This window comes from Leptopilina heterotoma, unplaced genomic scaffold (genome assembly GCF_015476425.1).
Source record: "Leptopilina heterotoma isolate Lh14 unplaced genomic scaffold, ASM1547642v1 Lhet_123, whole genome shotgun sequence".
Taxonomy (NCBI): Eukaryota; Metazoa; Arthropoda; class Insecta; order Hymenoptera; family Figitidae; genus Leptopilina; species Leptopilina heterotoma.
This window is the reverse complement of record NW_025110842.1, coordinates 3961058-3987611: the sequence shown is the minus strand read 5'-3', so window position 1 is coordinate 3987611 and position 26554 is coordinate 3961058. Positions and strand designations below refer to the sequence as shown.

At 20.3% G+C, this 26554-nt stretch overlaps 1 protein-coding gene across 2 annotated transcripts; it reads right to left on the bottom strand.

The window, feature by feature from the left end:
• On the bottom strand, positions 1-26554 carry LOC122512100 (facilitated trehalose transporter Tret1-like). Of its 2 annotated transcripts, none has more exons than XM_043627758.1 (8): positions 26434-26554; positions 16470-16653; positions 8538-8667; positions 5023-5209; positions 1980-2436; positions 1113-1359; positions 538-931; positions 1-343 (listed from the first exon to the last, which is right to left on the bottom strand). In XM_043627758.1, the coding sequence occupies exons 2-8, from the start codon at positions 16487-16489 to the stop codon at positions 99-101; spliced, it is 1680 nt and encodes a 559-aa protein (XP_043483693.1). In that variant the 5' UTR covers positions 16490-16653; positions 26434-26554; the 3' UTR covers positions 1-98. The 2 variants fall into 2 exon arrangements, with proteins under 2 accessions (XP_043483693.1, XP_043483684.1); XM_043627749.1 differs by having other exon boundaries at positions 26253-26488.

The following is a 26554-nucleotide window of genomic DNA, read 5'->3' as shown; positions in this document are numbered from 1 at the left end:
TTTTTCGCTTTCGTTTTTGCCACTTTTTGCCCTATTGTTCTTGACACTTTTTACTAACATTTTGCTATTGTTTTTTTTTTGTTTTTTTTTTGTTCTAATTAAACCGCCTGAGGACTCTTTGCATTTAACGGTTCCCTAGCGGCGTTTTTCGCCTTCTGCTGTTGTCGCCTCTTAATACGACGTTTTCGTTCCTTTGACTCAGCACCGACAGCAATGAAATTATTGTGGAAATATTCCTCAATTTCTGAGAGTTTCTTGCCATGAGTTTCCGGAAGCAATAGCCAGACAAATACCGCCGCACCAATTGAAACGCCAGCGAAAAACCAGTGCAGACGATGCGGAGCTGTGAAAAAAGAAACAATCAATATAGAAAGGGGAAAAAAAGAAAAAAAAACGAAAAAAAGAAAAAGAAGAAAAGGAAAAAAATTAAAGAAGGAAGAAAAAAAAGAAAAAAGGAAGAAAGGAAAAAAATAAAAGAAGGAAGAAAAGAGAAAAAGAAAAAGAAGAAAAGAAAAAAAAAGAAAAAAAATTGTTTACCTCCTAGAAACTCGATTAATCCAAAGTAACTCTGAACTGCGCCAAACATCAATAAATTCGCCATCGAATAACTTATCGAATGGGCAATATGACGAATTTCAGTGGGAAAAAGTTCAGCAGTCATTGTCCATGGTATCGTTAGCATTCCAATCATCGACGTGCAGACATAAAGTAAAAGACAAAATACAGGCACCCAATTTCCATCGTTACTTCCCTCCTCGATTTTAAGTCTATAATAACCGGAAATCGACATGGAAATTGCCATTCCAAAGCAGGAGATAATACAGAGAATTCGCCTCTTAAATCTTCGGAGAAGAACAGTGTTCACCATTGAACATAAAAATCGTGTCAAGCCAACTAAAATTGAAGCTATATATGCATTTACTTCGATTCCCTGGAAAGTAAATAGAAATATTTATTCAATATTCAAATATTAATATTAATAATATTAATTTACTTCTTTACTAAATTCAAAATATTCTACAGAGATTTTGGTTTTAAATATTTTTAAAAACAATTATTTACTTTTTACAATTACTTTTTCTTTCAAAGAAGAAAATTAAAAAAATACTTACATCGAACCAATTAACAGCGTAAAATAGAGTAATGTAAATTCCTGAGAATTGTTGAAAGAGGAAGAACAAGAATAGAATGAACATTGGTTTCCATCCGGTTGGTTTCAGGAATGCCTGAATTTTCGTTAAGAAACCACTTCGTTTACTTCGTCGTTGATCGCTCAGACGAATTTCATTTTCCTTCATAATTGTCGTGAATTGCGTCTCTAGACCGGAAGCTTTTCCATCGTCCTCAAATTTGTAGAACCTGCGAATCGAGTTATAATTATTTTAAAGAATTGGTTATAGTAAACCTAATATTCCCAAAAATTATTAAAAGTATTTAATAATAGGTACTATTTACTGATTAAAAAATTAAAATTTATTATTTAAATTTGAAAGAATGTCAGTAGAGTTAAAAAAATATTTACAAATTTAAAAACACTTTTTTTTTAACTAGAACCATAGAAGTGAAACATTTTTTAACGAAGAACATTTTTGTTACAGGTTTATTACAAGTACAAGGAACACTGGAGCAAATTGCAAGGGTTTTCTAAGGTGAAATTCTGAGCTTATTTTATTAGAATTATTTATAATTCTACCTGAAAAAAAGTTTATAAATTTGAAAAATTTGTAGACGACATTTTCTTGTACTTCAGTACAAGGAACACTGGAGCAGATTGCAAGGCTTTTTTAAGGTGAAATTCTGAGCTTATTTTATTAGAATTATTTATAATTCTACCTGAAAAAGTTTATAAATATAAAAATATTTTTTTTCACTTAGAAAAATTAATCTAAAATATCATGATATAGTCTTTGAACGATTCCTATAGATTTAAACTTTTATTAACTTATTATTATACTTTTTTTTTAAATTGTTCAACTCACCATTCCAAGCTCTTTCGTGCCTCCTCAATTTTCCCCTTCGAAACAAGCCAAACCGGTGATTCGGGAACGATGAATTGAATTAAAAATACGGGGAATATGGCGAAAATAATACTAAACCAGGCGACATTTCTCCACGGTAAAAAGGCACCCATCAAATATGCCAAGAGCATGCCAAATGATGCTAATGTTGGTCCAAAGGACATTAAGGCACCACGTAATTCAGGCCTCGCAACTTCAGTTATGTAAACAATGGCGGGCGATGTAGCGAGAGCCGTGGCCAAACCGGCCAATACACGGCCAATAAAAATCATTGGTAAATTTTGCGCTGACGCTATTAAAACATAACCTCCAACGCACGGTATCGTTCCCAATTGTAGTGTTCGCGTTCTTCCCAGTGATTCCATTAGAAAGCTTCCGATAAATGCACCAATTGGGGTACAAAGAATCACGATACTCGCTATTAAGGGGAGGAAACAAATTATTAATTAGTAAACAGATAATCAAAATATAAAATAAAGATAAAAAAGTAAATAGAGATTTTTTTATTTCTTCTTTTTTCTATACTTTCACTTGAAAATTTTAAAACATAACCTAAAAATGTTTGCTACTCAGGTATCTTTCTTCGAAGCGCGTTACATTTACTGTTACTATTCAATTCACTATGTATTACTATTTTGGGAATTTTTAAGTTTTAAATTTAAATATTCAGACTTCGTACTCGACAATTAATTTTAAAAAAGTAGCAAACAGTAGCTTTCAAACTAAAAAAAAAGTAGTAAAAAAATAGCTATCGAAAAATTAAACTTGATGACCAAAAAAACTTGTTTTAAACACTTCACAACACTGTCAAAAATTACATTCCCTATTTTTTATTTTCCTAATTTTCATCAAAAATATTTACTTCTTTTATATCCTGCTAATAAATTTAATTCTTACAACGAATTTTTTTATTCATGAAAGAATTTCAATATTTATAAAAATAATATTTTATTTATAAAAATTTAATTCTTGCGAAGAATTTTATGAAAATTTTTAAATAATTAATTTTTTTCAACTAATTTTAGGCAAATTCTAATTTAAATAATTGAATTTCTGAGAAATTTTTATTATTCATGAAAATAATTGAATTGTTACGAAGATTTTTAAAAAAAAAATTTTTGAATAATTGAATTCCGTTTGGAAATTTTATGAAAATATTAGATATTAAAAATCATTGATGTGCGACAAGTTTTTAAAAATAATTAAATTTTACAAAGAATTCTATTAACATTTTTGACAGTAATTGAATGTTTGGGTGAAATTTTATTAAATTTTTTTGAAAATAATTGAATTCCTCAGAAGAATTTTATTATTTATGAAAATAATTTAATTTTCGGGAATAATTTTGTTATTTATCTTTAATAATTGAATTCTTGGAAGGAATTTTATTAAAATCTAGAAGAATAATTGAATTATTTAAAAAAAATTTAATTAAAATTGTATTTAAAATAATTAATTTCATTTGAACAATTTTATTAAAATATTTGAACATAATTGGATTCCTGAGAACAATTTTATTATTTATGAAAATAATTAAATTGAAAAAATTTTATTAAAATTCCTGAAAATAATTTACTATTTAAGGAAAATAATTGAATTTCTGCGAAGAAAGTTTATTATTTTTGAAAATAATTGAATTATTTTAAAGAAAGTTTTTAAATAATTTTGTAAATAATTGAATATCTAAGAAGTTTCTCTTTTATTTTTTTGTAATTGAATTATTGTAAAAAATTTTATCAAAATTTTTAAAAATAATTGAATTGATGCAAAGAAATATTATAACAATTTTATTAAAATATTTTAAAATAATTGAATTGTTGCGAAAAAATTTAGTAAAATTTTTAAAAAGAATCGAATTTTTGTGAAAAATTTCGTTATTTTTTAAAATAATTGAATTCCCCTTAAGAATTTTATGAAATTTTTTTTTTTTTAAATTGAGTTTCCTTGAAAAATGTTGAAAGTAATTGAATTATTGCGAAGAATTTGTATAAAAATCTTGTTAAATAATTGATTTTTTCGAAATTTTTTTTTGAAAATGCTATTTATAATTAATTGAATTCCTGTTGAAATTTATTATTATTTTATATAAAAATAAAATAGAAATATTTTAATAATAATAATTATAATAATGGGTATTAATAATAATTATAATAATAATTATGATAATAATCACTATGTAAAAAAATAATAGTTACAGAAAATATTGATAAAAACAGAATTTAGATAAATCCAAATGACAAAAAAAAACTTAATAATAAGACAGATAATGAAAAATAATAACAATAATAAAAATAAATGTCTAGACTTTATTTAAAGAATTACCGGCATTTCCAAGTTGAAGGACAGAGATAAAAATGATTCAAGGCTCGCTAATTTATATTATCATGTGACTATAATGGCACGCAAAGTGTTTCGCGTAATTAATCTGGATGAGTTACTCTAACCGAAATTAAACAAAATTTGTATTTATTAAATCAATATTGTTATCCTGATGCTTTTGGAAAATTTTTAAAGAGACGGAAAACTTTTTTATTTTAAATAAAGTTTGTAAAAATTATTGTGTTTTAATATTATATTATAAATTTTTATTATTATTATTATTAGTATTGATATATTATTTCTATTGCTATTAAATATTTTTATTTACAATTATTTCCGTTTTTGCCAATCTTAACTTCTTTTATTTTAATTTTAAATTTTAATTAAAAATATTAAAAACGATTTCCTATTAAAAATTAAAAACAACATTTTTAATTAAAATAAAAGAAAATATGTCTTTTTCGCTTTATAATTATTATTTTTATTATTATTATAAAAAATTATTATTATTATTTGTTTTTTATAAATTATTTTGCTATTATTATTTTATATTATTGTATTTATTATTATATTCAATAAATTTAAAGTTGAAGAAAGAACGTAAAAATGAAATAAGAGAAGAAAATACTCTTTCTTTTAGAATAAATTATTTTAAATTTTTAAATTATACTAAAAAAAATATTACCAATCCAGGAGCATTCTTCTTTTGTTGCATGCAATTCCTCGGGCTCTGTCCAATTCGTCGAACTTGAATTTGAATGAATGTCAGTCGAGTTCGATACTTTTTGTAAAACTGGAATAATAACTGCCGAATATGCCATACTTAGGCCAACGGCAATGTGAAAAGACGCCGCAATTATACATGCTGTCACCTTAAAAGAGAATTAAAGACAAAAATTATAATGACAATTGAAAAATAATAATAATAATAAAAAATAAATAATAGGTCAAATTTTAAGCTTATTTTATTAAAATTGTTTAGAAATAATTTTTCTAATTAAGTTATATTTTTCGTCTAAATAAATACAAATTTTCTTCTCTTGAAAAATAAATTACAAACAAAAATAAACTATGGAAAAATGGAAGACTAACTCTGCTGGGGCTCGAAAATTTGTTTTTTTGTTTGAAAAAAATATTTACAAGTTTATAATAACACGTTTTGTTTCTTACTGGAAAAATTTTAAAAGTTAAACATATTTTTTTTAACAGAGAATATTTTTTTTACAGGTTATTGCTTAGTACAAGGGACACTGGAGCATATTGCAAGGTTTTGAGGTGAAATTCTCAGCTTATTTTAATAGAATTAATTAAAATTCTACACAAAAAAAGTTTATAAAATTTAAAATATATTTTCCATATTCAGGGTTGTCACAGGTCAGGGAAATCAGAGAATTCAGGGAAAAGTCAGGGAAAGTAAAATTGGTCAGGGAAATCAGGGAAAAGTCGGAAATTTTTATTAAAATTACTGGAAAATTTTTTTTTTCTATTTCTGACCACAATTGATTTTTAAATATTGTTTAATTATTTTAAAAGTTTAACGCAATTATCTTGATAAATAACAAAATTCTTCACATAAATTCAATTATTTTCATAAATAACAATATTCATCACAAGAATTCAATTATTTTTAAAAGTAATAAAATTCTTCGAAGAAATTCAATTATTTTTAAAAATTTTAACAAATATCTCGTCAAGAATTCAATTATCTTTATAAATAGCATAATTTTTTGCCAAAAATTCAATTATTTTCAAAAATTTAAATTAAATTCTTGCAAAATTTCAATTAGTTTCAATAGTTTTTAGCAATTCAATAATTTTCAAAATTTACTATTTTCGTAAAATTTATTGAAAAATTTAATTTTATTGAAAAAAAATTGTTGTTACAATTCTAAGAAAACATTCAACTATTTTCAAAAATAATAAAATTTCTTTTAGGAATTTAATTGATTTCATTGCAGAATTTTAAATATTTTTAATTTAAAAAAATTTATTGCAAAATTCAATTATTTTCAGGAGTTTTACTAAAATTTCTGTCCAAATCCAATTTTCAGGATTTTTTAAAAAATTTATTGAAAAATTCAATTATTTTCATGAATTTTGATAAAATTCTTCGCAAAATTCAATTATTTTCAGAAGTTTTAATAAAATTTTTTTCTAAATTCAATTTTCAGGAATTTTAATTAAAATTTGTTGCAAAATTCAATTATTTTCATGAATTTTAATAAAATTTTTGTCTAAATCCAATTTTGGGGAATTTTTAAAAAATTTATTGCACAATTCAATTATTTTCAGGAATTTTAATAAAAATTTTTGTCTAAATTCAATTTTCAGGGTTTTTTTTTTAATTTATTGAAAAAAACAATTATTTTCAAAAATTTAAATAAAATTCTTTGCAAAATTTCAATTAGTTTCAAAAGTTTTTTGTAATTCAATAATTTTCAATATTTACTATTTTCATAAAATTTATTAAAAAATTTAATAATTGAAAAAATTTTTTGATACAATTCTACGAAAACATTCAATTATTTTTATAAATAATAAAATTTCATTTAGGAATTCAATTATTTTCATCACAGAATTTTAAATATTTTTAATACAATTTTAAATACATTCCTCGAAAAATGCAATTATTCTTAAAAATTTTATTAAAACTTAACAAAAGAAGTCAAGTTTAAAAAACATTCAATTATTGAATAAAATAATAAAATTCGTTGCAATAATTCAAATATTTTCATAAAAAACTTTTAATTCGTCGCAGAAAATCAATTATTATCAAAAATGTTTAAGTAATTCTGCAAAAGAATTCTATTATTTTCATAAATTAATATAAAATTCTTGGCAAGAATTCAATTAATTTCATAAATAATAAAATTTTTCAAAGGAATTTAATTATTTAAAAAAATTTTCTATAAAATTCTTGGCAAAAATTCAATTATTTTCATAAATAATAAAATTCTGCGAAAGAATTCAATTATCTCGATAAATAACAAAATTCTTCCCAAAAAATCAATTATTTTAAGGAATTTTAATAAAATTCTTTTCAAAAATTCAATTATTTTGATAAATAACAAAATTTATCACGAGAATTCAATTCTTTTGAAAATTAATAAAATACTTTGCAAAAATTAAATTATTTTCAAAATTTTTGAAAAATTTTCGTCAAGAATTAAGTTATTTTTATAAATAGGTTCCGAAATTCTTCTCAAGAAGTCAATTATTTTCAAAAGTTTTAATATAATTCTTGTCAAAATTTCAATTATTTTTTGCACAATTTAATAAAATTCTTTGCATGAATTCAATTACTTTCATAAATTATTAATTAAATTTTTCCCATTAATTCAATTATTTTTAAAATTTTTAATAAAATTCTTCAAAAGTTTTCAATTATTTCCAAAAAATGTGATAAAATTCTTTAATTCAATATATAAATTTTTGTAAAATTTTAATTAAATTCCTTAAAAGAAATTAATTATTTTGAAAAGTTGTTAATAAAATTCTTCATAAAAATTCAATTTTAAGAAACATTCAACTATTCAATAAATTATTTAGTTTCGTATTTTAATAATTGAATTATCGTAGAATTTTCCATGACAAATTTATTTCAAAATGAATTTCGGTTAAAATTTTAGATAATAATTTTAATATTAAAAGCATTAAAGCATGAATTTTTAGAAATAATTGATTTTTGAAAAGGTTCTAAATTCAAATCTTTGAAATTATAAATTTTTCGTACTTTTAACTAATAATTAATTTAAAGAAAAATTGTAGTTAAAAATTCTGGAAAATATTAATTGAATTTAAATGATGAAAATAATTTCGAAGAAGTTAGAGTAACAATATTTTTATATAAAATAATAATTTTATCACTGGGTAATCTTTAATATTTAATTATTATAAAAACATGAAGAAGTGAATCACTTCGAGTCGAAGACTTAGAGTGATTGACTTCTTCATGTTTTTTAAGAATTTTCTTATAAGTTATTGAATTTCAAAAGGGTTTAAATTTGATATTTTTGAAAATCTTAGTTTATAAAAAAAATATTTTTAAAAATATTTTTTTCCATGTAGAAAAAATATTGTAAACAAACAAATTTTTTTGTACTTTAATGCAAGGGATATTGGAAAATATTCCAAAGGCTTTTTTAAACTTTTTAATTTCCTAAATTTTGTAGAAAAGTTTTTAATTTCTTTTTCCATTACCTCGGGAATTGCATTTTTGATTTTCGTTGGCTCCACGAATCCTTTATTTAAACTTCTGCTCGAAACAATAGCATCCTTAAAGCATTCTCTCTCATTTTCTTCGATATTTTTTGACGCCTCGCGTTCGACACTGAAAATATATTTAAAAAAATATTAGTCTAGACAAATAATTGCAATTTTACCTAAAAAAAATTAATTCAAACTTAAAAAATATTTCTTCGTCGAATTCTATAAGAAAAATAGAATTTTATCATTTTTCTTCTAGGAAATTATTTTTCAAAACTGATTTAAATTTCAATTACAAAATTTTTTGAATTAAATTAAAATTAAATTACAAAAATTTTGAATTCAATTAAAAATAACAAAAATTTTAAAATAAAAATACAAATTTTCCAAACTTAAATAAAAATTGAATTAAAATTCTTTTTCAATATTTTAATAATTTCTTTTAAATTCGTATGGAATAAATAGTTACAAAAAATAATTTTTAAATCACTTTCGATTAAAAATTTTTCTAAATAGAAATTTTTTTTTCGCTAATTAAAAGCAATTTGATTATTGATTATTAACTTCTTTTTCCCCGAACAAAAAATAATATCAAGTAACGGAATATCGATAAACTGGATATATTTATTGACACTTACTGTCAAATAATATACAGGCGCGTGCAGTCATTTTAATGAAAAAGTCTCTTCTGAGGACAAATTGATAAAAGCAGAAAAAAAGTGTTCTAAAAGATCTAGTAAAAATAATTAATTTCTCCAATTAGATAAATTTCCTCCAGTAATATAATTAATTTACCATATCACAAATTAACAATAAATAAAAAATAAATTAAGCTAAATTAAAAATATTTTAGTATAAATAAATTGAACAGAAATTAAACTAAATTGAACTTTAATTGTATTTTTTTCACTTTTTTACTTTTTAATAAAAAAAAAATAAAAATTATTCCTGACATAAACTTAACAGCGATAGGAATTCTGCGAAACTGTATTTTTTCAAAATATGAAAATAATTTTTCTTTTATGATTTCCTCAACATTTATTTATGAAGGCAGAAAGAGAATATAATTATTATTTGTATTTATCTCTCTATTGACTTAATTCTGAATTTTATTATCCTGTAAAAAAAAAAATACATGACAATATTTTTATATAAATATGTTGAAAACATTGTCATTTATTGATTTTATTATTTATTCTTTTTCTTATTATTATTATTATTATTATTATTTTTATTATTATTATTATTATTATTATTTATCACTTTTTAAAAGTTTTTTTCAACGTTTTTTTAAACATTTCTTTAGTATTTTTATTATTTATTTACTATTTCTATTTATTATTTATTTAAAGTTTTTCAAAGTATTTCTTAAGTAGTTTTTTAATATTCTTCAAATACCTACTTCTAAGTGAGGTACTTATTTAGAATCAAGATTTTGAAATTTTTACGAATTTTTATTTAGTTATTTTTTAGTTATCGTTTAGTTCTCTTTAGTTTTAGTCGATTTTTATTTAATTTCCGAATTTTTCAGTTAATAATATAATTAGTAATATTAATTAATAATATATAAAAATATTAATATAGATAATAATAAAAATATTAATATAATAATAATAAAAAAAAATTAACATAAATAATAATAAAAATATTAATATTATAATAATAAAAAAAAATTAACATAAATAATAATAAAAATATTAATATAAATAATACTAAAAATATTTAATATTATTATTACTTATTAGAAAAGAATTCCATTTATTTATAATAAACAAAAAAAATGAATAATTATGTTAAATAAGCAATAAACAAATTAATTAAATATAAAATTACAATTTTTTTTCATATTCAAAAACAAATAATTTAAAACAAATTTTTTCAATTCATTTTAATGCATCTGTCATATTTTAAAAAGATTTATTGCTCGTTAAATTTTTGTTACATTACGTAAGTTAAATGTTTTTCTTTTTTCTCTCCTTCTTCTTCTTTTTCTTCTTTTATCTTCTATTTGTCACAAAAGGCAAACAAAAAAGAATGAAGAAAATATTCAGAAAAATTTATTCTGTCACGAATATTTATTATTATTATTATTTTTTACATTCTCATTTTATAAAAGAAGAGCAAGAAAAAAAGAGGAAGCTATTGTAAAATTTACCAAATGAATTTTAAAATCATAAGTTAAAAAAGAAAAGATAAATGAAAATTTAATGCAAATATGTAAAGTTTTAATAAAGAAAATAATAGTTATTAATATTTAGAGACATAACACTGTGGATTTTTTTTTAACGAGGAGGAAAGTAATGAAAAGATAATTTTATTTACTGTTTGATAACAGGATCAACTAATTATCCAAATGATAATAATTTTCCGAAAAGATTAATTTCCACTACTTACTATTTTCAATTATAATCATTAATGCGTCTAATAGTAATAATAATAATAATAATAATAATAATAATAATAATAATAATAATAATAATAATAATAATAATAATAATAATAATAATAATAATAATAATAATAATAATAATAATAATAATAATAATAATAATAATAATAATAATAATTTAATAATAATTGTCTCGTTTATATTGAAATAAATAAGTGAATAAATAAGCAAATAAATATTTAAATAAATTAATTAATAAATAAATGAATAATAAAAATAGTAATAATAAGAAAACAGTAAAAAAATTAAAATAATTAACAGTAAAATAATAATAATAATAATAATAATAATAATAATAATAATAATAATAATAATAATAATAATAGTAAAATGATACGTTTTGATTTGAACAGCATTAAATTAATAAAATATTAACAAATTGTTATAAAAAAAAAAATTTCCAACGTTCGGAATAAAGTTAATAGAGAACATTCACTTTAACCCATTTCCGAAGGCTTGTCAATTATTATCGTCCCTAGAATCTCTTATTTTCTATAGCATTGAAAAAAAAACCATAAAAAAAAAGAAAAAAAAACCAACCTAGTAATTTATTTCTCGCAAATTAATAATACACTATTTATCTCACTCTTTTTTTCTATTATCACACACACAACAGGACTTTTTTTTCTTAACCACCAATAATTTTAAAAAATACTTTTGTTAAACAAAATTCTTCTACAAAAATTTGCATTTATTTAAAAATATTATTTTTAGCTAACACTTTTATTATTATTATTATTATTATTATTATTATTATTTTATTTTAAAAATTTAATAATAATATTATTATTATTTATAATTGAGCTAATTTAGTTAATGAATTTTGTATTATTTTTTTATGATTATTTATATTTTTATTGATTACTTACAAAGATTGGAAGCGAATTTCAATAATTGATAGTCAGTATCGTATTAAAAGAAATTAAAAAAAGGTTATTAAACCAATTGGAAGCAAAATATTTAAAATAAGTTGTTATAAATTGGAATGAAAACCAGTTGGAAGCAAAATTTTTTGCTGATAAAAACCAATTGGAAGCAAAATACTATTAGAAAGTAATTGCATATTGCGATTAGAACCAGTTGGAAGCAAAAAAATTTGCTTCCAACTGGTTTTTTTCCAATTGGTTTTTATCAGCAACAAATTTTGCTTCCAACTGGTTTTTTCAATTGGTTTTTATCAGCAAGAAATTTTGCTTCCAACTGGTTTTTTTCAATTGGTTTTTATCAGCAACAAATTTTGCTTCCAACTGGTTTTTTCAATTGGTTTTTATCAGCAATAAATTTTGCTTCCAACTGGTTTTTTCCCATTGGTTTTTATCCTACTTCGTCATTATTTATTGCTAGTATTTTGCTTCCAACTGGTATTAATTTCAAGTTAATATAAATTGGAAGTAAAACCAGTTGGAAGCAAAATACTACTAAAAAGTAATTACATATTGCGATTAGAACCAGTTGGAAGCAAAATTCTGACAATAAGATACTATAAAAAATAGTAATTAAAACCAGTTGGAAGCAACAAAAGTGAAATAAAATTTAATTGGAAGCAAAATAGCAGGAGAAAGTTGTAATAGACTTTAATTAAGGTCAGTTGGAAGCAAAATACTAACAAGACGTTACTAAAAATTGGAATTAAAACCAATTGGAAGCAATATATTTACAAAAAATAATTGGAAAAAAACAATTGAAAGCAAAATACTAGCAATCTTTAATAAATAGGAATTAAAACCAGTTGGAAGCAACAAAATTGGAATAAAATCTATTGGAAGAAAAATACATACAGGAAGTTGTAATAAATTGAAATTAAAGTAAGTTGGAAGCAAAAAGGAGGAATAAAACCTATTGAACGCAAAATATAAGAACAAAATGTAATGACAAAGCGGATTAATAACCAATTGGAAGCAAAACACTATTAGAAAGAAATGAATAATTTTATTTAAAACCAGTTGGAAGCAATAAAATTTCAAAATTAAATGGCAAATTAGTATAAAATCCAATTGTAAAGAAAATACTAATAATAAGTTAATGACAGAGCAGAATAAAAACCAATTGGAAGCAAAAAACACTAACAGGAAGTTATTACAAATTGGAATTAAAACCAATTGGAAGCAAAATACTAACAAAAAAGTATTACAAATTGAAATGAAAAACAGTTGGAAGCAAAATACTAATAATAAGTTAATGACAGAGCAGAATAAAAACCAATTGGAAGCAAAATACTACAAGGAAGTTATTGCAAATTACAATTAAGACCAGTTGGAAGCAAAATAGTTACAAAATGAAATGGATTGAAAATTAATATAAAATCCAATTGGAAGCAAAATACTAACAAAATTAATGGGAAATCGGAATAAAAACCAGTTGGAAGCAAAATAGTTGCAAAATTAAATGGCAAATTAGTATAAAATCCAATTGGAGGTAAAATACTATCAAAAAGTTAATGACAGACCAGAATAAAAACCAATTGAAAGCAAAATACTAACAAAAATAATGTCAAACCGGAATAAAAACCAATTGGAAGCAAATTTGAATTCAAAGAAAGTAAGCAACTGCCAATTGGAAGCAAATACAAAAATTGAAATCGAAAAATTGTAATTTAAAACCTTTGGAAGCAAATATTTGGAAGTAAAATTTTAATTTTAAATTATAAATTAATTTTTAATATTAATTATATATAAATTAAATTAAAATAAATATTTTTTTCATGACTTGGCAGAATGAATGAAACAAAAAAGAAACTGAAATAAAATGCAGACAAATGTGTTAGTGACGTCATTATTGATACCAGGACGTCTGTAGTGATTTAGTTCGATAAGAACGTGTATATGGTATAATGTAAGGCAATATTCGAAAACATAAAAATATAGACACGTCATTTTGCAAACCTCCTATTGTTATTGTGTAGAATTGAATATAGATGGAAAATTATATTGTCTTTTTTTTACAATTTTTATCGTATACGTGACTCTCTAAACCCCACAGTCTCAGCAATAATTTGCCAACTTCATTTATTATTATATAGTTTTACACTTAAAAAATATCGTGAAAGGCAAATTCAAATAGATATTGAAAATATCTCTCTTTCTCTCTCCCTCTCTCTCGAAAAACACAAATTATTATTCGCACGATCTTTAACTTTCCATCTCGGCTATAAATTTTGTATTCCTCTTATATTTTCAGAATATTTTCAACTTTTCTTTTATTCAACTTAGTTTGTTTATTTTTATTTATTGCTTTCTTTATTTTGGATTATTTATTATTTTTATTTTTCTCCTTTGAATTTAAATAATAAATATAAAAAAAAATTATTTTCGTTCACTTATAATTATTTATTATTTTTATTTTATTCATTTAGATTTAAATAATAATAAAAAAATGATTTTTTTTCTGTACTTTTATTTTTTTATTTGGAACTTTATTTCTTTATTATTGTTACTATTTTCTTTATTTAAATTTAAATAATAAATATAAAAACAAATACAAAATTACTTTAATTTATTTATTAAAATTTATTACTATTTTTATTTTATTCATTTAAATTTAAATAATATTTATTTTTTAACATTGTTACTATTTTATTTATTTTAAATTCAAATAATAAATAAAAAAAACAATTTTTTAAAATTCCTCAAGTTTATTTTAGTATTATTTTTTTATTTATTTAAATTTAAATAGTAAAAATAAAAAGTAATTATTTTGGTTAATTCATTTATTTTTTATCATTGTTACTATTTTATTTATTTAAATTCAAATAATAAAAAAAAGAATTTTTTAAAAATTTTAATTTTTAATTAAATTTAAATGTAATAGTTTGTTAATTATTTTATTATTTTTATTTTATTTATTTAAATTTAAATAATAAATTGGAATTTTTTTTTAATTCATTTAGTTTATTGATTTTTTTTATTATTTTTATTTTATTTATTTAAATTTAAATAATAAATAGAATTTTTTTTTAATTTATTTAGTTTATTGATTTTTTTTATTATTTTTATTTAATTTATTTAAATTTAAATAGTAAGGAGAAAAAAAAAAGATTCAGAGTCAATAGAAAATTTACGATTCGCGAATAAATAAAAAAAAATTTTTTTCTCCTTCAACAAACATGCAATTTGAACAACGAAGAACAAAACTCCACTCCATAATTAATTCTAAAGTCCTCTACAAAAATAATAATTAACTTCAATATCGTAAATTTAAGTCAATCGTAAATTTTTCAATCCGTATCGTTTCAATACTAAAAAGTAAAAATAAAATAAAATTCTTTAATAAAATAAATATTAAATACAAGTTTTCATTACAAAAAAAAAATGAAAATTATATTCTACATCTAAGGAAAAAAATTATTATTTACCATCAAGCAAGAAATTTTTTTTATTTTTATCTAGAATATTTTTCTATATATATACTGTATAAAATATATAAAATGATAATTTCTATTATATAATTGAGTTACAAACTTATTTATAAGTCAATAATTCTAGTAATAATACTTGGAAAAGTTAAAAAAAAAAAAATTGAAATTTTTAAAGATTTGAAACATTTTTTTAAATGTTCTAATCAAAATTTCCACGTTAAAAATTTATTAATGTTTGATTTTGAACGAAAAGTATTTTTGAAGTGAAAGTATTTTTGAACTAACAATATTTTTGAGTCGATAGTATTTTTGTACGAAAAGTATTTTTGAACCGAAAGTATTTTTGTTCGAAACTTTTTTGAACGGAAAGTATTTTTGAAATAACCCATATTTTTGTACCAAAAGTATTTTTCTACAAAAAGTATTTTTAAAACAAAACTAAAAGTATTTTTGAACCGAAAGTATTTTTGTACGAAAAAGTATTTTTTATTCGTAAGTATTTTTGGTCGAAAAGTACTTTTAAAACAAAAACATTTTTCAATAGAAAGAACTTTTCGTGCAAAAGTATTTTTGTAAAGAAAGTATTTTTGTACGAGAAGCATTTTTGAATGAAACATGTTTTTGAATCGAAAGTATTTTTGTACGAAACATTTTTGAACGGAAAGTATTTTTCGAATAACAGTATTTTTAAACCAAAAGTATTTTTCTACAAAAAGTATTTTTAAAACAAAACTAAAAGTATTTTTGAACCGAAAGTATTTTTGTACAAAATAAAGTATTTTTTATTCGTAAATATTTTTGAACGAAAAATACTTTCGAACATTTTTGAACAGAAAGTATTTTCGTTCGAAAAGTATTTTAGAAAGAAATGTATTTTTTGTAGAAAAAAGTATTGTGTTCTTCAAAGTTCTAAGTTCTTCAAACTTTTAAATCAAAAATACTTTTCAAAATAAAAAATCTTAGCAGAAATATTTTTCATGAAAAAAACGATAGAAAATAAAAAGTAATTTTTTACAATTGACCGAAGATTAAAAATATTTTCTTAAAATATAATAAAAATTACAGAAAGAAAAAAAAACACTTTTTATGAGAAAAATGATTAAGAAAAAAATTAAAAACTCACCTCAACGAATAAGGATCCATGACTGATTAATTGAGGGACAGGGGAAAGCAATTAATGAAATGCCTCGTCCCACCTTTGATTAGACAGACGATAAATTAAATTAATTAAATAAATGGTTTCTCCTAAAACTTCCCCTCGTCAGCTCTGTCGCCAATTTCGATTTTGTATCGCCATTCTGTGATCCCTGAAAAACAAAAAGAGACACAAAATCAATATTATTTCTTTCAATATTAATTATTATTAAACAAAAACAAAAAAAATAGGGACAATATTTTTTTTTTATTTTTTTTTACTAAGAGGACGATATAATTACTTCCAATTGAAATCGAATACAAATTGTAAGTATTTACATATAAACTGGACTTGAATAATTTTGGAAGCAAATACCAATTGGAAGCAAGTGGAAAACTCAAGTAATAACCAATTGGAAGCAAAGTGTTAACAAGAAGTAAATACAAATTGGAATTAAAATCAGTTGGAAGCAAAGTACTAATGGAAAGCAATGACAAATCGAAATTAAACTTAATTGGAAGCAAAATACTGACAGAAAGTAATTGAAAAGCTAAATTAAAACCAATTGGAAGCAAAATATTAACAGAAAGTATTGATAAATTTAAATTAACACCAATTGGAGGCAAAATGCTAACAAGAGATAATTACAATTTGAAATTAAAACCAATTGGAAGCAAAATACTAAAAAGAATCAATAATAAATTGTAATTAAAAACAATTGGATATACATAACAACGAGAAGTAATTACAAATTGGAATTAAACTTAATTGTAAGCAAAATACTAACAAAAAGTAATGGAAAAGCTAAATTAAAACCAATTGGAAGCAAAATACTAACAAAAATTAATATCAAATCGAAATAAAAACCAATTGGAAGCAAAGTAGTAACAGAAAGTAGCAAATAGAAATTATAACCAATTGGAAGCAAAATACTAGCAGAAGGTTACTACGAATTGTAATTAAAACCAGTTGGAAGTAAAATATTAACAAGAGATAATTACAATTTGAAATTAAAACCAATTGGAAGCAAAACCAAAAAAAAATTATAAAAAGCAATTAAAAACATTTGGATAAAAATAACAAGAGGTAATTACAAATTGTAATGAAAACCAATTGGAAGCAAAATAATGATAAAAAAAAAATAATTATAAATTGAAATGAAAAACAGTTCAATGCAAAAATACTAACAAAAAGTGATATTAAATTAGAATGAAAGTCAATTGGCTTCAAAAGACTAACAGAAAGTAATTAAAAATTGGAATTAAAACCAGTTGGAAGCAAAATAGTTACAAAATAAACTGACAAATATTAGTATAAGAGCCAATTGATAGCAAAATAATTAAAAAAAAATTAATGGCAAACTGGATTAAAAACCAATTGGAAGCAAAATACTAACAAAAAGATATAAGTTGGAATTCAAACCAGTTGGAAGTAAAAAGGGGATAAAAAACATTTGTAAGATATATAATAAAAACGTATTAATGAATAGAAATAAAAACCAATTGGAAGCAAAATACTAACAATAATTAATGTCAAATCGTAAAAAAACCAATTGGAAGCAATTAACAATTGAAAATAAATACCAGCTGAAGGCAATAAATATTAATTTAAAATAAAATAAATTATTAAAATAAAACTACGTGGAAGCAAATACCAACTGGAAGCAATTATAAATTGTAATCAAAACCAATTGGAAGCAAACACGAAATGGAACTGAAATTACCAATTTATAAAGCAAATTTCAAATAAATATTTATTTTTAATATGCTAATAATAATTTTTAATTCATTAATATAAATTTACTTAATTAATTACCAGGAAAATTATTTTAATTTTATTAATTAATTGATTTAAAATATTTTTTATTTTACAAAAAATCCAATGCTTTATATCTTTTTATATTAAAAAATATTTAATTAATAATTGGAAAAATATTTTTTTTTATATTCAAAATGTCATTAAAAATTATTTGAAAATCAGTGGAAAATTTTGCATTATTATTCACTAGAGAATATTGTTATAATCAATAAATGATTTTTGTTAAATTAATTGAGACAATTTAATTTGCCCTCGATTATCGAAGTTTTTGATGATTAACATTGAACAAGTTCAATGTCAAGATAAATTATATCAGATTAAAATTATTCTTCTATATAGCTATATATACTATATGTATATATCACGACATTTAACTTGAGGGGAAAATTATTGCTAATCAGATGTTTGCAAAATGACATTATTTAGTGCTAATTGCTCATAATTTATCAGAAATAGTTTTATTAATTCTTTGCAAAAAATTCGACTCCTCTTTTTGTTGCAAAAAAAATTTAGAGAAAAAATTAGAGATTTTTCAAGAAACATAAAAGAAAAGAACAAAATTTACATTTTTTTATTCTAAAAAATTTTTTTATAAAATTGTTTTTCTTACAAAAAAAAATATTTTTTTGTTTATAAAAATTAATTAATAATTTTTTATTAACTATAAAAATAAATTTATAAAATTGTTTTTCTTACTAAAAAAATATTGTTTTTCTTACTAAAAATTGATTAATTAAATTTTTTTACTAAACAAGTAACTTAAAAAATTGTTTTTCTTACTAAAAAAAATATTGTTTTTGTTAATAAAAATTAATGAATAACATTTTTTTTTACTAAAAGAATAATTTATAATATTGTTTCTTTACTGAAAAAAGTAATTGATTAAATTGTTTATATTTTACGAAAAAAAATTATTTATATAATTGTTATTTTGTTAATAAAATATAATTTACAAAACTGTTTTTGTCATTAAAAAAATAACTTAAATAATTTTTAAAAAGAATTTATAACATTGTATGTAAAAATTTTTTTAAATTGTTTAAAATTTGGTTATTAATTATTATTTAATTAACTAATTGGAATTCATTAGTAATTATTATTAATTTTTTAATTAACTAACTGTTATTAATTAAAAAAAAATTTAATGTTTTTTAATTAAAAAAATTAATAAAAATCTGTTTTTATAATTAAAAAAATAATTAATAATTTTTTTTAATTAAAAAAATATTTTTAAATTGTTTTTTAATTATAAAAATTTTTTACATTTTTTGAAATAAAAAATTAATTTACAAACTTGTTTTTTTTTCATAATTTCTTGAGGGAAATAGAAAGCAATACAGAACACGTAAACAAGAGGCGCCTGTGGTATTGACTTTTTTGCTTTTTCGTCTATGGTCCATGGGTGGTAGACAATTTAATTTCCCTCACAATTATTATTTACTTTTAATTAAAACAAACAAGCAAATAAAATTTGCTCACCAATTCTAATTCATTAAAATGGAAATTAATTAATAAAAATTACTCAAAAAGAAAAAAAAACTCACCTAAATTTAATTGTTGAAAAAAGCAAGGAAAATTTACAATAAATTTCAATAATAAACAATTGTAAATTTTAACCAAAAACCAATTCGAAGCAAATACCAACTGGAAGTAGTTTACAATTTAAAACGATTTAAGAAAGAAAATAAAAAAAATTTAATACAAATTTCAATAATAAGTAAATGTAAATTTTAATCAGTACCAATTGGAAGCAAATACCAACTGGATGTAGTTTACAATTTAAAACGAATTAAGGAAGTAATCAAGAAAATTGAAAACAAATTTCAATAATGCCATATGCAAATTTTAATCAGTACCAATTGGAAGCAAATAACAATTGTCAACAATTGGAAATTGAAAATCGAAACCAATTGTAAGCAAATAATAACTGGCAGCGATTAAAAATTGTAAATCGAAATCAATTGGAAGCAAATAACAATTGGTAGTAACTGAAAATTGAATATCGAAACCAATTGGAAGCAAATAACAACTGGCAGCAACTAAAAATTAAAAATCAAAACCAATTGGAAGCAAATAACAACTGACAGCAACTAAAAATTGAAAATCGAAACCAATTGGAAGCAAATGCCAACTAGAAGCAGTTTACAATTAAAAATAAATAAAAAATATTAAAGCAAACAACTGGAAGCAATTAAAAATTTTAAATCAAAATCAACTGGAAGCAAATAAAATAATTAGTATTTGCTTACAATTGGTGTTTTAATACAAATACCAGTTGGAAGCAAATAACTGAATACAAATACCAATTGGAAGTAAATATTAATTGAATACAAATAACAATTTTTAGCAAATAATAACTGTATACAAATACCAATTGGAAGCAAATATTAACTGAATACAAAAATTAATTATAAGTAAATAATAACTGAATATAAATACTAATTGGAAGCAAATAATAATTGAATACGAATATAAATTATAGACAAATAACTGAATACAAATACCAATTGGAAGCAAATAGTGGCTGAATAGAAATATCAATTATAAGCGAATAAAATAATTAGTATTTGCTTACAATTGGTGTTTTAATACAAATACCAATTGGAAGCAAATAGCTGAATACAAATTCCAATTGGAAGTAAATAATAACTGAATAAAGCTTCCAATTGGAAGCAAAAAATAATAACCGAATATAAATACCATAATTAGAAGTGAAAACCAAATATAAAAATTGAATAACAATTGGAAGTAAATATCGTACAAAAATTTGATACCAATTGGAAGCAAATCAATTGGTATTTAAATACCAATTAATGAAATTAATTTTATTTTACTCAATCAAAAAAATTACCTAAAACTAAAATTTCTGTATTAATTATAAATTTTTCCTACTAAGAAAAAACACCGGAAGTAAATATTTAACTATTAATATCTGCTTTTATTTCTATTTACAACTTTGAGAGGAAGTTCAAAAATAAAAAGATCAAAAAAGGAAAATTTGCGTTAAATTTTAAAGGTAAAACACTTTTAAAAAAATATATATAATACGAGGATAAAAAATTATGTCAATAAGAAGTTGTGCTCTAATTATTAAAAAAAGAATTCGTTTTTTGTGCGTGTGCGTTAAATGAAAAATGTAAGAGGAAAAAAAAATAGTTTTGTAAATTATGAAAAAAAAATTGTATAACATTTTTTTTATATAAAATTGAATAACATTTTTTTTTTTTTTTATAAAATTGCATAACATTTTTTTTTATTAAAATTAAGAAAGACTCCTTTTCAAATAAAAAATATAAAAATATAAAAAAATATTTTTAAAAAATATAAAATTTATATAAAATTTTTGCTATTCAGAAAGAGCACGTCATTGGTCCTTCGAATAAAATAGTCATTTTCAATTGGAAAACAAACTTGGTATTTTTGGATTCATTCCCAAGGCTCAAGAACCTCTTGATTATTTAAATCATCAAAGAGCAAGTAACAAATTATCGTTTTTCAATTATATTAAAATTCTAATTTCATTATTTTTCGAATAAATTTTAATTAATAAATTAATTAATTTTAAATTAAATAAATACAATACAACAATTAAAAAAATTAGTAAATAAATTAATAAAATAATTTTTCCAAAGTTATTATTTTATAAAACAATACTTAATGATAATAAAAACAATAATAAAAATAATAATAATAATAATGAAAAATATTATTTTTATTTATTTATATATTTAGTATAAATTATTAAATAAAATTATTATTACTAAATTATTATTTAGTACAATAATAATAAAAATAATAATGATTATTAATAATTACTTTTATAATAATATAATAATTATTATAATAAAAAAATTTTTTAATGAAATTAATAAAAAAATAAAGAAAGAAATAATTAAAATAAATAAAATTCTGTTTCACGTCTTTTGTTAATAATGCAAAAAAAGAAAAAAACAATTTAATTTATTTTTTCTAATTCGGTTAAAAATTAAATTTCAACTATATGACAATTTATTATTAAAACACTTGTCATAGCACAATAGCACAATTTGTTTTTAAATCGATTTACGTTACAAAAGTTTAAAGTCGAATGTTAAGATCAGGGACAGAGTTGGCGTAATCGAGAGAGCTTGTCAAAATAGAACAAAAATTTCACATTCGCATATACCTATATATATACACATATTGCACTACAAAATTCAAAATATTTTTTACACAAAGAAAATTTGTCAAATTTTTTCTTCCTATTAAAAGTACTCTTTTTTTAAGTAAAAAGTATTATTCGAGTAAAGTGTATTTGTGCAAAAAAATATTTATTTTTTATAATTATTAATTAATAATCATTTTTAGTGTGAAAAGTATTTTTTGGAAAACAAATTACTTTCACCAAAAAAAGGTATATTTTTGTATTTCGAAATTTTCTAGTAGAAAAATACCTTTCAGAATAAAGAATTTTCAGTAAAAAAGAACAAGAAAAAAAATTACTATCAACAAAAAGGTATATTTTTCTAATTCAAACATTGTTTTTAGAAAAAGTATTTTTGAGTAAAAAGTTATTATCAACAACGAAAAAGGTATTTTAATAATTTTAAATTCCTGTTTAGCAAAAGTATTTTTGAGTAAAAAATTACTTTCAACGAACTAGGTAATTTTTAATCTAAATGATGTTTTCATTAAAAAGTATTTGAGTGAAAAAGTATTTTTTGAATATAAAGAACTTGTTAAGTTAAAAAGTACGTTTTTAATAAAAAGTATTTTTTTATTTAATTAATATTTATATTAAGTATTTTTGGAGTAAAAAGTATTTTTTGAATAAAAAATATTTATAATACCTAAGTATTTTTGGAGTAAAAAGTATTTTTTTGAATAAAAAATATTTATAATACCTAAGTATTTTTGGAGTAAAAAGTATTTTTTTGAATAAAAAATATTTATAATTAAATAAATATTTTGAAGAAAAAGTATTTTTTGAGTAAAAAAAAATATTTATAATTAATAAGTATTTTTTTTAGTAAAAAAATTACTTTCAACAAAAAAAGTATATTTTGGAAACTAAAAATTGTTTTCAGTAAAAGTATTTTTGAGTAAAAAGTTACTTTCCATGGAAAACGTATTTTTGGCTTAAAAATTACTTTTTATCAAAAGTATTTTTGAGTGAAAAATTACTCTCAACAAAATAGGTAATTTTAATAATCGAAAAATTCTAGTCAGTAAAAGTATTTTTTACTTTTTTTTAAGGAAAGTATTTTTGAGAAAAAAATTACTTTCAACAAAAAATGAATATTTTTGAAACCAAAAAAATTTACTTTCCGAAACGAAAAAGGTAAAATTTAAAAATATCACTTTGCCAAAAGTATTTTTGAGTCAAAAGTTAATTTTTGGGCAAAAACAAAAAAGGTATTTTTATCTCCAAAAATTACACTTTGCCAAAAGTACTTTCGAGTCAAAAGTAATTTTTTGAAATAAGATATTTTTGAACTTTAAAAATTACTCTTTGTCTAAAAGTATTTATCAACTTCAAAAATTACTTTACCAAAAGTATTTTTGAGTAAAAAATTAACGAAAAATGTATTTTTGAAATTCAAAAATGACTCTTGACTAAAAGTATTTTTGAGTAAAAATTTAATTTTCAGCAATAACGAAAAAAAGGTATTTTTGAACTCTCAAAATTACTGTTTGCTAAAAATACTTTTGAGTAAAAAATTACTTTTACGCAATAGCAAAAACGATATTTTTGTAAATTTAAAATTACATTAATTAACGAAAATATTTTTAAGAATAAAAAAATCAATTTTTTTGTAATAATCGTAATAAAAAGTATTTTTTAACTTTAAAAATTAGTTTTAAAAAAGTATTTTTTAACTTTAAAAATTAGTTTTAAAAAAGTATTTTTGAATAAAAATTAGTTTTTCCAATTTTTTATTAGTAATTTTGAACCATAAAAATTACATTTAGCCAAAAGTTTATTTTTGAGTAAAAAAAAAATTTTTCTCACAATAACAAAAAAGTATTTTTGAACTTTAAAAATTACTTTCATAAAAAAAATTATTTTAAATTGTAGGTTGTGATATTTTGCAGAAAAAAACAAAAATTAAAAATTACTTCTAATTTTTCGAAACGAAAAATTCCAAAACAAATGGAAAATTATATTTTTAAATTATTTCCATATTGTTAGAAAAACAAAACACGAAAAGAATACAGAGACCAAAATAAAAATTGTCTAGAAAACTTATTTAAGTATTTTTTTTTTTTGCTTTGTTATGCACATCTATATAGCCAAGAATAATTCTTCGTTATGAAATCATGTCGTGTAACTTCTTTAAAAGAAAAAAAAATATTTTCTTCATCCAAAATTACTTAATGTTTATAAAAAAAAATATTGCTACTTACAAAAATAAATACACTTTTTCATTAATAAACACTTTTTTACAATACAAACTACTCCAACAAATGTTGTTAATATTTTTTTTTAAATGTAATTAATTAATTTATTTATAATTGAAGACAAAGGAAACCAATTTGTGAACTTTTTAAAAAAAGAAACCAAGAAAATTATAATTATAATTTCAAAATGAATTTATAAAAAATGAAATTTTTTCAAAAAAAAAAAATTATTATTAAAACAAAATATTAAAAGAAAAATATTCAATCGTATAAATATTTTTAAAAAATTATAATATTTTTCATAATAATTATTATTTATTATTATTATTTTTTTGAATGTATTTGATTTATTTGAAATATTTATTTTGAACTTTATTTTTGATATTTTTTCTTAAATAATTATTATTATAATAATATATTATATTAGAGAATTATAAAATTATTATTGTTATAACATGATGATAATATAACTTTGCACTTTTGATGCGAAAGGGTTTATTGAAACCTTTAATTAATAAATAAATAAATTATAATTATTATTACAACATATTATTAAAATAACATTATAATTATAATTATAATAGTGTGCATTTTTTATTTAGTAAAAAAATTTATTGATTTATAATAAAAATTATTATTATTATAAAAGTTAATAATAATAATTATTATTGTTAGACAATTACAATACAAAAAAATAAAAATGTTAATTTTTTTGAAGAAAAACAAGAAAATAATTTTTTAAAATAAATTTTACAAATTTTCCCTCCTTGTAAACAATTATATTATTAAATTAAATTATTGTCGAAAATAATAATTTTATAAATATTAAGAAAAACTTATAATATTAATTTTTATAGAAATTATCATTTATTACACTAATAAAAATTTAGTATTACAATAATTATTATAATATTAATTTTCACTATAATTGTTATTACAATATTATTATTATGATTACAACGAAAAATTTAAAAAAAAACAAAATGTTTATTTTTTGAAAAAAAAATCACAAAAAATATTTAAAATAAATTTTTGCTTCTCGTAAACAATTATATTATTAAATCAAATTATTGTTAAAAATAATAATATTGTATAAATATTTAGAAAAACTTATATTAATTATATTAATTATCATTTATGACAGTAATTTGAAAATTTAATAAAATATAAATTATTACAATATTAATATTCACTATAATTTTTTTACAATTTTTATAACTATTAATATTATAATTACCACGAGAAAATAAATTTCAAAAATAAAAATTTAGAAAAATAAAAATATTTTTCTTTCGATTACTATTATGATTAAAATTACTCTAAAAAAATAATTATCGAAAATAAAAATTTGAAAAAATTGTCTATTTAAATTAATACTATTATCAATATTATTATTAATTTTATTAATATTATTACATTTATTATTTTTAATATTATCATCATCACTGTTATAACTACTTAAAAAAAAATATTTGCCAAAAAGAAAAATTGCAAAAAATAAGAAAAATATTTTGTTTTTAAAAAATAGAAATAAAATTTTAAGGTTCAAAGCTCAACGACCCAATGACCTACCTTAATATTTATATATCTATGTACAAATAGAGACAAAGTGTCTGTGTGTGTAATAATTGAAATCGAAAATCAATTCAAAAGAGTGCAAGAGAACAGATTTTTCGACTCCTCGAGTTTACAAAACGTAACTATCTATCTATATATATATGTATATATATGTAAAAAAAAAGTGAAGAAGAACCTGAGAGTCGATGTGAACTACTTGAGAAAAGGATGACGACTGATTCTTGTAGGCGAGGGAGCGAGTAGGACAGAGGGCAAGGATTATGCGCGAAGGAGCCGCGTGAGTTAGTGAGTGCGAG